General features: G+C 35.7%; 1 protein-coding gene across 3 annotated transcripts in view; it reads right to left on the bottom strand.

Moving 5' to 3' along the window:
- MANEA (mannosidase endo-alpha) overlaps nt 1–15659 on the bottom strand; it is a 61552-nt gene that overhangs the window by 36914 nt on the left and 8979 nt on the right. For all 3 annotated transcript variants that reach the window (XM_045807044.2, XM_045807043.2, XM_087865327.1), the window contains exon 2: nt 10592–11170. In XM_045807044.2, coding sequence (XP_045663000.1) covers nt 10592–11132 — 541 coding nt within the window. In that variant the 5' untranslated portion in view covers nt 11133–11170. The remainder of the gene's footprint in view (nt 1–10591; nt 11171–15659) is intronic.

The following is a 15659-nucleotide window of genomic DNA, read 5'->3' as shown; positions in this document are numbered from 1 at the left end:
GACATAGGAAAAAAAATAAAAAGGAAAGTAACCTACAAGGAAACACCATTAGGCTATCAGTGGATTTCTCTGCAGAAACTCTACATGTCAGTGAAGAGTGGAATGATATATATTCAAAGAGCTAAAAGATAGAAACAGCCAGCCAAAAATACTTTATCCAACAGTTATCCCTCAGATGTGAAGAACAAGTAAAGGCTTTCACAAACACACAAAATCTGAAAGAGCTTACCACCACCAGATCTGTCTTGCAAGAAATACTGAAAGTAGTTCTTTAAGCTGAAATGAAAACAGGCTTATCAGCCTCATAAAAACATATGAAAGTACACAACACACTGGTAAAGTGAAAATTATACAGTCCACACAGAAAACACTAACTATATTAGGATGATGTATTTATTAACTATAATACAAAGGTTAACACAGAAAGTTGGAAAAATAACTACAGCCACTCTAAGTTAAATACATAACAAAAAGTAGATAAACTGTAATGTCAGTAGTATAAAAGGGAGAAGTAAAAGGATGGAGACTTTATAGGCAGCAGAAACAAGCTGTTCTCAGCCTAAAATGGATGGTTTTATAAGATGTTGTATGTAAGCCCAATAGTAACCACAAGACCAAAACCTAGAGCAGAGCTACAAAACACAAACCAAAAGAAAAAAAAAAAAAAGAGAGCAGGGGGGAACTGACATACCACCATGGAAAATAACAAATTTATAAAGGTGGCAGAAACAGGGAAAATAAAACCAGAAAGCAATTAATAAGATGGCAGTAGTAAGTCCTTACATATTAATAACTGCCCTAAATATAAATGAATTGAATTTACCAATCAAAAGGCACACAGTAGAGAAGTAGATAAAAAACAAGATCCAACTATGTGGTGCCAGTAAGAGATCCATTTCAGCTTTAAGGATGTATAGAAGACTCAAAGTGAAGGGATAAAAAGATAATCTATGTAAGTGGAAACCAAAAAGTAGGGTTAGCTATATTTATATCAAAATAGCTAGAAAATTTACAAATACATGGAAACTAAACAAACTCCTGAACAACCAATAAGTGAAACAATAGACTAAAAAAGAAATTTCAAACAAATGGGATGCTGCAAAACATTTCTAGAAGTTCATAGCAATATATGCATATATTAAGAAATGAGAAAGATTGCAAATAAATGTAACTTTACACCTCAAAGAAGTAAAAGAACAAAACAAAGCTCAGAGTTAGCAGAAGGAAGGAAATAATAAGTATCAGAGTTGGAAAAAAGAAAACTGAGTAAGAGACCAGAAAAACCAATAGAAAAAGTCAACAAAGAGCTGGTTTTTTGGAAAGATAAATTTGACAACACTTCAGCAAGAGTACTAATAAGAGAGAAAACTCAAATAAATAAAATCAGAAATGGACGAGGAGAAATTGCAATTGACTACAGAAATACATAGGCTCGTAAGAGACTACTATAAACAAGTATATGCGAGCAAATTATATAATATAGAAGAAATGAATAATTTCCTACAATCCTATAATCTTCCAAGACTGAACCAGGAATACAGAGTCTGAACAAAATGATAACATGTAAAGAGAATGAATCAATAATCAAAAGCCTCCCAACACAGAAATATGCAGACCAGATGGCTTCCCTGATGAATTATAGTACATTTAAAGAAGAATTAAAGCCAATTCTCAAACTTTTCCAAGAAGCTGGAGAGAAGGAAACACTTCCAAAGTTACTATATGAGGTAAGTAATACCAGATAAGGACCCTACAAGAATAAAAAACTAGAGACCAATATCCCTGATGGACAAAAATGCAACAATTCTAAACAAAATATTAGCAAATGAAATACAACAATTCACTGAAAGGATTATACACCATGACCAAGTAGAAGATATCCCTAGGGTTCAAGGATGGTTCAACATATATAAAGCAATAAATGTGATACACCAGAATAACAGAATGAAAAATAGAAAGCATATGATCATCTCAAAAGATGCAAAAAAAAAAAAAAAAAAAAAAAAGAGACATTTGAAAAATACAACGTTCTTTCATGATAAAATCCCCCAACAGATTGAGTATAGAAAGAACATACTTCAACATAATAAAAGTAATATACAACAAACCCATAGGTAACATTATACTCAATGAAGAGAAACAAAGTTTTTCCTCTAAGCTCAAGAATAATACAAAGGGGCCCACTGTCACCACCCTTATTCAACATAGTACTGGAGGTCCTACCTGGTACAGTCAGGCAGGATAAGGAAAAAGTAAATAGGAAAGGAAGAATTAAAATTGTTGCTATTGCAGAGGATATGACCTTATATGTTGAAAATCCCAAAGACTGAAATAAACTGTTGGGTCTAATCAATGAATACAATAAAGTTGCAGGATATAAAATCAAAACACAGAAATTAGTTGTTTGCCATACACTAACCTTAATAAAGCATCTGAAAAAAAAAAAAAAGAAAACTCCCATTCACAATGGCATCAAAAATAATAAAATACCTAGGAATAAATTTCATCAAGTGAAAGATCTATGAAAACTACAAGAATTTGCTAAAGGAAACTGAAGATAATATAAATAAATGGAAGGATAGCCCAGGTCAAGGATTTGATGAGTTAATATTGTTAGAATGTCCATGTTATTGGGGTGTCTGGGTGGCTCAGTTGGTTAAGCATCTGCCTTTGGCTCAGGTCATGATCTCAGGTCCTGGGATCGAGCCCCATGTCAGTCTCCCTGCTCAGCAGGGAGTCTGCTTTTCCCTCTCCCCTCTCTTTAAAAAAAATTTTTTTTAAAAGTCTGCATTATTAAAGCCATTGACATATCCAACACAATCACTATGAAAATTCCTATAGCAGATGGTGGGGGACCAGGGAAGATAGTAAAGGAGTAGGGGACCCTAGTTTTGTCTGCTCCCTGGAATTCATATAGTTAGCTATCAAATCATTCTGAATACCCACAAACTCAACTGGAGATCTAAGAAAAGAATTGCTGCAATTCTACAAATAGAAAAGGGACCACTTTTGCCAAGGTAGGAGGTGTGGAGAAGTGAATCTAAGGCCATATGTTGGAAGATAAACCATGGGGGAGGGACACTGTGAAAGCCAACTACCGGAAAGTGATATAGCGACAGAGTGTAAAATTGGAACTTCCAGCAGTCTTCTCCAGTGAGGGACATCCCCGCCTGAAGGGCGCTCAGGTGGAGAAGAGGGGTGGAATCCTAGGTGGGGCAGTGTGGTCTCAGGATTGCCGGGATCACAGAAAGAACAGGTGTGCCTGATTGCAGCAGAGTTCCTGGGCATAACAGCAAGGATGCAGGCTGCAATCAGTGAGTCCAGGAGTGGGCTTTCAGCTCGGTGTTCCCATAAACCACAAACAGCACAGTCAGCAGGGCAACCACTCTCCCATCAAGGCCCAGGAAGTGGCAGATGCATGGCAAGACCCTTCTGCTTCCCCTGGGAGGGGCAGCATAGGTGCATGCTATAGAGTCTGCAGGATTTGGAGACCCCAAACAGGATGGCAGTGTGCCTGAGATCAAAACACTTGGACACAGGCTGGGTGAGAATAGAGTGTAAGTGGAAACCAGGGAGATACATAAAAGTGATTGACTCCTTTTCCCTGAGGGTGCACTGAGGAGTGGGGCTCTGCTATCTTTCAGCTCTGGAGATCAGGACACAGCCAATTTTATTTGTATCCTCTAGAGCAACACAGAAAGCCTTCAGGGAACAAAAGTCACATAGGACAATCCAAAGCCACTTACACTGAGTCCGGCCCCCTGGCAAAGTCAGTGCAGCTTCACCTGGGGCAAAGACACCTGGGAATCAGCACAGCAGGACCCTACCCCAAAAAATCAGCAAGAACATCTGGTTAAGACCAAGTTTACCAATCACAAAGAACTGCAAAACTCCAGAACTAGAGGAAAATAGTATAAACGGTATTTTTCTCATCATTCTTTAGTCTTTCAATTTTAATTTTTTTCCTTTTCAACTAATTTCTTATCAACTAAGTCTTTTTTTAATTTTCATTTTTACAGCCACATTTTCTCCATTCATTATAATTTTATTTTTGTATACACGTAAGTTTTTCTTGCTTTACAATTTTGGGATACAATTTCTTCTAACAGACCAAAATACACCCAGAATCGAGTGTATTGCTCTTTCTGTTCTGATTATATTTTTTATGTCTCTTTTAATTTTCATTTTTACAGTTACATTCTATCCTTCCAATGTATTTAATTTTGTTTTTGTATATACAGGTTTTTCTTTCTATAGAGTTTTGGGACCTAGTTTTCTAATAAACAGACCAAAATACATGCCGGATTTAGTCTATCTAGTGTATTGCTTTGTTTTGTTCATGTGTATATTTTCCTTGTTGATTTCTGGTCTCTTCTGAATTGTTTAGTGTATACTTCTCTGGGGTCGTTGTTGCTATTTTACTATTTTGTTCTCTCATTCATCTATTCTTCTCTGGACAGAATGACAAGACAAAAAAACTCCTCGAAAAAGAGAACAAGAGGCAATACTGAATACGAGGGACCTAATCACTTTAGATGCAAGTAAGATGATGGAAAGATCAGAATCATTATTCTGATTATAAAGATACTATCTGGGCTTGAAAAAAGCACAGGAGGCACTAGAGAATCCATTTCTGAAGAAATAAAAGAACTAAAATCTAATCAAGTTGAAAAAATAAAGGCTATAATGAGATGCAATCAAAAATTGAGGCTTGGGGCACCTGGGTGTCTCAGTTAGTTGAGCGTCTGCCTTCAGCTCATCTCATGATCCCAGTGTCCTGGGATCAAGTGTTACATCTGGCTCCCTGTTCAGCGGGGAGCCTGCTTCTCCCTCTCCCTCTGCCCCTCCGCCTCCTTCTGTTCTCTCTCTCAAATAAATAAATAAAATCTTTAAAAAAACCTGAGGCTCTAACTGCTGGGATCAGAGCCTGAGTCAGAAGAGAAAATTAGTGATATAGAAGACCCAATGATGGAGAATAAAGAAGCTGAGAAAAAGAGATAAGCCACCGGATCATGAGGGGAGAATTCGAGAGATAAATGATATCATGAAGTGAAACAATATTAGAATAATTGGGATCCCAGAAGAAGGGGTGGGGCAGAAGATATACTGGAGCAAATTATAGCGGAGAACATCCTTAATCTGGGGAAGGAAAGAGGCATTCAAGTCTAGGAAGCACAGAGGAAACCCCCTCAAAAAAAAAAAAAAAAAGTAGGTCAACAACCTAAATTATAAATAGTGAAACTTGCAAATCTCAGAGACAATGAGAAAATCCTGAAAACAGTTCAGGACAAGAGGTATGTAACCTGCAAGGATATAAACATCAGACTGGCAGCAGACCGATCCACAGAGACCTGGAAGGCCAGAAAGGTATAGCATGATATATTAAGGGTTCTAAATGAGAAAAATATGCAGCCAAGAATACTTTATTCAGAATAGGAGAGAGAAAGAGCTTCCAGGACAAAAAGAAACTAAAACAGCTTGTGATCACTAAACCAGTCCTGCAAGAAATATTAAAGGGGATCCTTTAAGCAAAGAGAGAGCCCAAAGGTAACCAGAAAGGAACAGGGACAATACACAGAAACAGTGATTTACAGGTAACACAGTGGCACTAAATTCATATCTTTTAGTAGTTACTCTGAATAAAAATGGCCTAAATATCCCAATCGAAAGAACACTGGGTATTAGATTAGATAAAAAAGCAAGACCCATCAATATGCTGCCTGCAAGAGACTCATTTCAGACCCAAAGACACCTTCAGATTGAAAGTGAGGGGGTGGAAAATAATTTATCATGCTAATGGACATCAAAAGAAAGCTCGGGTGGCAATCCTTACACCAGACAAATTAGATTTTAAACCAAAGACTGTAATAAGAGATGAAAGGTCACTATATCATGATTAAAGGGTCTATCCAACAAGACAATCTAACAATTATAAATATTTATGCCCCTAACTTGGGAACAGCCAATTAAATAAACCAATCAATAACAACAACAAAAAAGTAATAAAATTATATAAACCAGTAACAATAATAATAATAATAATAATAATAAGGGTTTTTAACCCCATTCAATGCAATGGAGAGATTACCTAAGCAGAAGATTTACAAGGAAACAAGGGCTTTGAATGACACACTAGAATAGATGGACTTCACAGGTATATTCAGAACATTCCATCTTAAAGCAACAGCATACATATTCTTCTCAAGTGAACACGAAACACTCTCCAGAACAGATCACATATTGGGTCACAAATCAGGTCTCAACTGGTACTAAATGATTGGGATCATTCACTGCATATTTTCAGACCAAAATGCTTTAAATTTGATTTCACAAGAGGAAATTTGGAAAAAACTCAAATACATGGAGGCTAAAGAGCATCCTACTAAAGAATGAATGGGTCAACCAGGAAATAAAAGAATTAAAAAAAATTCATGGAAACAAATGAAAATGAAAACACAACTGTTCAAAACCTCTGGGAGGCAGCAAAGACAGTCCTAAGAGAGAAGTACATAGAAGTACAAGCCTTTCTCAAGAAACAAGAAAGGTCTCAAATACACAACCTAACATTCCAACTAAAGGAGCCGGAGAAAGAACAGCAAATAAAGCCTAAACCCAGCAGAAGAGAAATAAAATTAGAGCAGAAATTAATGAAATAGAAACCAAAAGAACAGAACAGATCAACAAAACCAGTAGCTGGTTCTTTGAAAGAATTAATAGGATTTATCAACCCCTGCCCAGACTGATCAAAAAGAGAAAGGACCCAAATAAATAAAATCATCAATGAAAAAGGAGAGTATCACAACCAACATTGAAGAAATACAAACAAGTATAAGAACATATTACGAGCAACTATATACCAACAAATTAGGCAATCTGGAAGAAATGGATGCATGCCTAGAGACCAAAACTACCAAATTGAACCAGGAAGCAACAGAAAACCTGAACAGACCCAAAACCGGCAAGGAAGTTGAAGCAATAATCAAAAATCTCCCAACACACAAGAGCCCAGGACCAGATAGCTTCCCAGGGGAATTCTACCAAACATTTAAAAAAGAATTAATACCTATACTTCTGAAGCTGTTAAAAAATACAAATGGAAGGAAAACTTCCAAACTCGTTCTATGAGGCCAGCATTACCTTGATCCCAAAGCCAGACAAAGAGCCCATCAACAAACAAGAATTATAGACCAATATCTCTGATAAACATAGATGGAAAAATTCTCACCAAGATAATAACCAACAGAACCCAGCAATACATTAAAAGGAGTATTCACCATAACCAAGTGGGACTTATTCATGGGCTGCAAAGGTGGTTCAACATCCTCAAACCAATGTGATACACTGCATTAATAAAAGGCCAAGAACCATATGATCCTCTCAATAGATGCAGAAAAAGTATTTGACAAAGTTCAGAATCCTATTTTTTTAAAAGATTTTATTTATTTGAGAGACAGGGAGAACAAGCAGTGGCAGAGGGAGAGGAAGAAGCAGGCTACTCACTGAGCAGAAAGCCGACTTGGGGCTCAATCCCAGGAACCTGAGATCATGACCAGAGCCAAAGGCAGCTGCTTAATTGACTGAAACCCAGGTGCCCCCAGCATCCTTTCTTGATTAAAACTCTCTGCAATGTAGGGATAGAGGTAACATACCTCAATATCACAAAAGCCATATACAAAAAGCCCACAGTGAATTATCATTCTCAATGGGGAAAACCTGAGAGCTTTTCCCCTAAAGTCAGGAACACAATGGGGATGCCCATTCTCACCACTGTTGTTCAACATAGTATTAGGAGACCTAGCCTCAGAAATCAGACAACAAAAAGAAATAAAAGGCATCCGAATCGTCTGCAGATGACATGATACTCTATGTGGAAAACCCAAAAGATCCCACCCCAAAACTTCTAGAACTCATATAGGAATTCAGTAAAGTGTCAGGATATAAAATCAACACACAGAAATCAGTTGCATTTCTAGAGAAATTAAGTTGCATTTCTAGAAGAAAGAGAAATTAAGGAGTCAATCCCATTTACAACTGCACCCAAAACCATAAGATACCTAGGAATAAGCCTAACCAAAGAGGCAAAGGATCTATACTCAGAACACTCATGAAAGAAATTGAGGAAGACACAAAGAAATGGAAAAACATTCCATGCTCATGGATTCTAACAAGTATTGTTAAAATGTCTATGCTAGCCAGAGCTATCTACTCATTCAACGCAATCCCTATCAAAATACCATCAAAATTTTTCACAGAGTTGTAAAAAACAATCCTAAAATTTGTTTGGAACCTGAAAAGACCCCTAGTAGCCAAATAAATGTTGAAAATGAAACCAAAGCTAGTGGCATCACAATTCTGGATTTCAAGCTGTATTACAAAGCTATAATCATCAAGACCGTATGGTACTGGCACAAAAACAGAATCATAGATCAATGGAACAGAAGAGAGAACCCAGAAATGGACCCTCAACAACATGGTCAACTAATCTTACACAAAGCAGGAAAGAATATTCAATGGAAAAAAAAGTCTCTTCAACAAATGGTGCTGGGAAAATTGGACAGCCACATGCAGAAGAATGAAAATGGACCATTTCCTTACCCCATACACAAAAGTAGACTCACAGTGGATGAAAGATCTAAACATGAGACAGGAATCCATCAAAATCCTAAAGGAGAACACAGGCAGCAGCTTCTTTGACTTTGGCCGCGGCAGCTTCTTGTACACACATCTCCAAAGGCAAGGGAAACAAAGGCAAAAATGAACTACTGGGATTTCATCAAGATAAAAAGCTTTTGCACAGCAAAGGAAACAGTCAACAAAACCAAAAGACAACAGAATGGAAGAAGATATTTGCAAATGTCTTATCAGATAAAGGGATATTATCCAAAATCTATAAAGAACTTATCAAACTCAACTCCCAAATAACAAATAATCCAATCAAGAAATGGGCAGAAGACATGAACAGACATTTCTCCGAAGAAGACATACAAATGGACAACAGATACATGAAAAAATGCTCATCATCACTTGGTAACAGGGAAATACAAATGAAAAACCGCAATGAGATACCACTTCACACTAGTCAGAATGGCTAAAATTAACATATCAGGAAATGACCAAGGCTGGCAAGGATGTGGAGAAAGGGCAATCCTCACACACTGTTGGTGGGAATGCAAGCAGGTACAGCCAAAGAGAGTAGGGAGGTTCTTCAAAAAGTTGAAAAGAGCTACCCTACAAATCCAGCAATCACACTGCTAGGTATTTACCCCAACAATACAAATGCAGTGATCCAAAGGGGCACCTATACCCCAAAGTTTATAGCAGCAATGTCCACAATAGCAAACTATGGAAAGAGCCCAGATGTCCATCGACAGATGAATGGATAAAGATGTGGTATGTATACACACACACACACACACACACACACACAAAATGAACTACTACTCAGCCATGAAAAAAATGAATTCTTGCCATTTGGAAGACATGGATGGAACCAGAGGGTATTATGCTAAGCAAGATAAGTCAATCAGAGAAAGACTCATGATTTCACTCATGTGGAATTTAAAAAACAAAACAAAGGAGCATAGGAGAAGGGAGGGTAAATGAAACAAGATGAAATCACAGAGGGTGGGACGTCTGGGTGGCTCAGTCCCTTAAGTGTCTGCCTTTGGCTCAGGTCAGGATCCCAGGGTCCTGGGATCAAGTCCTGTGTCAGGCCCTATGTTCAACAAGGAGCCTGCTTCTCCTTCTGCCTGCCACTCCCCCTGCTTGTGCGCATGCTCTGACAAAAAAATAAAATCTTAAAAAGAAACAAAAAGAAATCATAGAGCAAGGCAATCCATAAGAGACTTTTAATCATAGGAAACAAACTGAGGGTTGCTGGAGGGGAAAGGGATGGAGGATGGGGTAACTCGGTGATGGACATTAAGGAGGGCACAGGATGTAATGAGCACTAGGTGTTATAGAAGACTGATGAATCACTTAACTCTACCTCTGAAACAAATAATACACTATGTTAATGAATTGAATTTAAATGAAAATATTTTAAAATGAATAATATTTTAAACACAAATGCTAGATGATTCTATATTCACACAGTAAGAGAACATTCACAACTATTCTACAGTGAGAGAAATCAGATTCACAGTTTCCTGGGGAAGAATATGCGGGTGGCACAAGGGAAGCATGACAAAAATTTCTGGGCTATAGAATAATTTACTTCATGTTGGGGTAATATTTAAATAGGTGTATACCTTAGAGAAACATCATTGAGCTGTATATTTCGAGTGGGAGAATTCATTGTATCTTACGTAAATCATAATTTAATACAATTCAGAAAGAATATTAAATTAGAAATCAATAAAAATATACCCAGAAATCTTCCAAAAATTCGAAATTAAACAATGTATTTTAAAGTAGTATTAAAAGGTGGTTTCCTGGACATTTAAGTACACACATACAGCTTAGTTTGGAGTTTCTAAGTTTAAAATTATAATAACAATGTGAAGAGTACTTAGTAACTTAAATGCTCTACATTTACACACACACAGACACACACACACAATCACATATCTAAACACACAAAAATAATTACCAATTGAAGCTGAGTACATTTGTTTCATGTGAGTTTCAATGACAGAAGGATCCCGAGAGCTGTAAATTCCCAACTCAGGGTAAAAGCTGGAGCCAATGTCATCCGGGGGAATGTGTTTCCCTTGTGGATAATTCTTGGTTAGTCTGGGGTCCCAGTGCTTCAGGATTGGATGGTTCCAATGTATGTATTTACCATCAAATTGTGGATTTCCATACCAACTGTAATAGAATACATGTAAATAATAATTCAGAGGTTGCAGCTCCTCCAGGTAAGGTTCAGAGGCTTTGGAAGGTTTCATAGTGATTTCAACACTTTTTAAATTCTTGTTATTTGTTTCACTGTTGACTTTGTCATTGTTTTGGGAATCAAAGCTTTTCCCTAAGCGAGTTTGTTGATGAAGTACTGGAAGAAGTTCAAGTCCAAAAGGATCTCCGAAAGTAGCTTTATTTGGTCTCAGCATTTTTAAACCCATCATCAGGGAGAAAATAAATAGAATAAAAAATGACAAAATGATGCAAGTCCTTCTTCGAAACTTTGCCATGATGACATACTTTAAACTCCAAAATGGTAAATGTTTAGCTGTAATTTATTGAAAAATGGTAATTAGTAAATGGTATTGACAAAATTTCCCAATGTATTCGAAATGAAAACTAAAATCCAAAGTTCATGACATTGAAAAGTTTTAAAAGTGCAATATATTAGTTGTATTATCAAATACTGATGTCTACAAAATCTATATATGGCTAGACTAAATGGCAGTATTTATTTGGAAATATCACAATTATATTTTGTCAGATAAACATCTTAGGAATATTATTTAAGGAAGTATTTTGCATCATTTGAACAGATTTTGTGTATGCTGAATATAAGAAGGGAGTATTCTATGTGAGTGGACTAAAATTTTCAAAATGTAAAATTAAAGGCTCATAGTTTAAAAAAGGAAATACTTATGAATAGAGTAAAAGCCTAGTCATTAAATGGATTTTCAACAAACCTTTTTTTTTTTTAACTAAAATAATGATGGCACAAGAAGGGAGCAATCATACATTTTTATGACATTTCTGAAATGAAAATGAGATAAATGAAAAAACAATGATCACGAGTGAGGGGTTCCTAATTTAAAAATATATTACTTAATAACTTTGAACATCTTATTGAACAAAGGTTATAAACATGGACTTATAACTTCTAAAATGGTATATTTATATTTTTATGTTTCAATAACATGTATAGACATATATGTGTAGTGTGTGTGTATATACATAGGTATATATACATACATATGAATAAAATGTCTTTATGTACAAATACCTTATTAGAAAGTATTTGGGGGAAATTGACATTGACTTTATAAGATATGACTTTTTTATAATAAACTATGCTGTTGTTATTCTAGAGAATTAAGTTACAACAAAGTAACCCTGATAGAAAAGACAGATAAATAAAACTTAATCTAGCCAGCAATTCTGTCTCTCTCTCACACACACACACACACACAATACTCTCTACAAATTGCTATTTTCATTATGCATATTTGCAAGAATTACTGAGATGGGCAAGCATACTTCTTTTAAGACTAAAATCACAGATTCCTCTCAAAGTTAACCTTGTTTAACTGTGAAATAGATTACACCTAAAGATTAATATAAAAAACATATGTCTAGGTTGAAACACATAAACAATCAAAAAGGAAATTGCCAGCTTAATTGCCCATTTCCATTTTTTGTGCCCCTTGTCAATCACCAGCCCTGCCCATTCTCCTTGCTCAAGAAGGACAATTTGACTTTTGTATTTAGCATCCCCTCACCTTTCTTTATAGTTTTCCAAAACATAACATACCTAACCAATCTTGATTTTGTTTTGCCAGTTCCAAAATTTTATTTAAGTAGATATGGTATATCCAAATAAATTACATATATATATATATATATATGCACACACACATTATCAATATGCATAATCTACAGATTATGTATGCTTTACATATCCTTAGATATGCTCTAAATATGTATAATTATATATAATCAGATATACATAAAATATATAAAAATATTGGGAAACAACATTACTAAACCTTCTCTGACACCTTACTTGGTGTCTTACCTCTTTCCCACCCCTGCATTCCTTCACATCAGTTCTTCCATTCTCAAAAAAAAAAAAAAAAAAACCAAAAAAAAAAAACAAAAAAAACCACAACACACACCACGAAAATGGAAAAGAGTAGGTAGATAGGTTTGGAGAATTTTGTTTTACAACTGTATTAATCTACTGGTTTGATGAAAATGTTTTCATGCCAAGTATTCTCCTTCTTAAACTTCAGAAATAAAAAGCAACCCTTTCTCTATTGTTCCTAATAGGAATTTAGGGACCCCCCCAAAGTTATTATATTTTATTATTAAATGGATACATTGTCACCACACCAACAAACCAGACTCATTAAATTATATCATGTAACCAATCGATAACATTACACATAAACTAAAACAAGCATTATGAAAGTAGACATAGTTGACTTTAAGATGAGAAACAGTTAAGTCCCTACTGTTGTTTTGAACAAAAATTTATTTCATTTGGTTGAAATATCAAAAGTCTAGAAAACTAAAAAGATGTATAACTCAGTTTAATTGAGAAACTCAGTTGTATAAAAACTAGTATGCTAAGTGCCACATGAGACTGATTAGATTAGTAAGACATAGTTCTTATGTTCAAGGTGCTTAGAGTCCATGGGGAAGGCAGAAGACACATGAGCAAGCAACTGTAATTCAAAGAAGAAAAGTGTCAATAGAGAAGGGAAAAGCATATATAAAGCAATAAAATGCCTTATGTAAATTAAGGAGTTGAAGACAATGCTTTAGGAAAAAAAATAAGATCTTAGAAGAATGAGTACAATACGCATAGGCTGGTGGAAAAGGAAAGGAGAAAGAGAATGGCCATAGTGTTAGAGGAAGTGTGCCTAAAGATATATTTACTGGACATGAAAGACACATTGTGAAACAAAAAGGCCTCTGCAGGCTGCAGCCAAGAAAACAAGATGAGGAGGAAAAATAAAGCTGTAGTGCCACGCTGGAACAATCCTGTACCAAAGAAAGAGGACTTTTCTGGTAAATAGAGGACCGCTGAAGACTTGTAAACAAAATATTTGCATCATGAGACTACAGATTAGAAGGATGGAGCTGTTGTAGAAAATATTCAAGACATCAAATTTCACCACTTTCTCAATCTAATAATCTCCCATTCATGATAATTTTAATTTACTCTCTCCCCACATTACTGTTTTTAATGACTCTACCAACACGGATGATCCATCCAGTAGTTAGCCTCCCAATTCTTTGCCTCACTTCTAGAGATCTGCTCTTCCACCCCTGCTTCACCAACTCAGGTAGCATACTCCTACTCTTGATCCTGTCTTTTAAATCATTTACCACTCCAAAAATCCTTTTTTTTTTTTTTTCCATTTTCCAAACATAACCTTTTGTGCTTTGAGCTCCTCTAGTTTGATAGGCTCATTCTGGCAATTCCTTGACCTTACTGAGATGTCCTATCCACTGTGACACAGTTTATCATCCATAATCCAACATTTTAATTCCTCACTTCTCTCCTTTCTTGATACATACTTGGTAAAACTTCAAATAAATGATGTGTGTCTTGACTTTGATTCAGAACTACAAAACTATACTGGACAAAACCATGCAACCATGCTAACTTTTCACTATGAATTCATGACCATAAATTTCAAATGAACACTCAAGACCACTTAACTATCCTGTTACCATACTCTAGTATGTTCACTCTTCTAACCTCAGAATTTCATTTTAATTTTTCATCAAACCTACTGCTATGTCACCAACTTCCTTTATTATCTTCAGATAGCTATGTCTTACACAGTTGACCCTTCAACACTGTGGGTTTGAACTGTGCAGATTCATTTATATGTGGATTTGTTTCGATAAATATGATACAGTATTAAAATGCATTTTCTCTTATTATTTTAATACCATTTATTTACTCTAGCTTACTTTAACATAAGAACACAGATATAATGTGTACAACATACAAAACATATGTTAATGAACTGTTTGCTATCAGTAAGGCTTCTAGTCAACAGTGGGTAATTAGTTGTTCAATTTCCCAGAGTCAAAAGTTATATGCAGATTTCCAACTGCACAGGAGTCAGCACCCCTAACCTCCAGTGCTCAAGGGTCAACAGTACTTCATAGGGAAAAAAGAAACAATCCTACAGGAACTCCCTTATCTTCCCATTAAGAAATTAACTAACCTATTGGCATCAACTTTTATTGTAAGCAAATGTTTCCAATTTTAGTATTTGTTCTGTTTCACTGCTTTTTCTCTATAGAAAATTCTATTAATTTTGTTGAATTTTGCTCAATTTTTTCAGCTGCATTTTCTAAGTTTCTTTACCCTCTTTCTCATAAGGCCTGGTCTGGTGTGTCTATCTTGAAGTCATTTATGAAATAATTACCTCATTTCTGACTTTTTATAGTTTTAATTTGCTTATTCATTCATATCTCATAACTTATTTCTATTTAAATATTAGGTTACAGTTGTCATATTTTGTGAACATGGCTCTCTGGCATGCCCTTAGCATTTACAAGTATGTTCACTTATTTGCCTATGACTTTGTATGGAATTTGACTGATCTTTTTTCTGTTACTAAATAGTACATGAAATAATTCTCAATTTTTGGAAGTGTTTTATCATGATAATTTTTCTAGCTTCATGCTCTAGAGAACTTCTGTTGTTTTTGTGAAATCTTACTATGGCCTTGAAGTTCTTCTGAGATCAGCTGGGTTTTTCTCCATTCTCACATTTATCTGGATGTTTTTATTTCCTTGGCTTCTGTTTTGTTATTCTGCTCAATTTGAAATTCCAGAAGTTACTCTTCCATATGGGGTTCTGTCCTGAAAACCAAGATGCTCTAGCCTCTTCAGACAGACTTCAAAGTTCCCCTTCCCCCTTGCAGCTAACTATTCCCAGGCTGGGCTGTCCTTCTTTCAAATATTTAGAAAGGTCCCTGTTATCAGTTGAAGCAGATGCACTATTGCTTTCC

The sequence above is a fragment of the Ursus americanus genome, chromosome 11 (assembly GCF_024610735.1).
Source record: "Ursus americanus isolate L20-20 chromosome 11, mUrsAme1.1.p, whole genome shotgun sequence".
NCBI lineage: Eukaryota > Metazoa > Chordata > Mammalia > Carnivora > Ursidae > Ursus > Ursus americanus.
The sequence above is the reverse complement of the archived record's forward strand: the minus strand, read 5'-3'. Positions and strand labels throughout refer to the sequence as shown.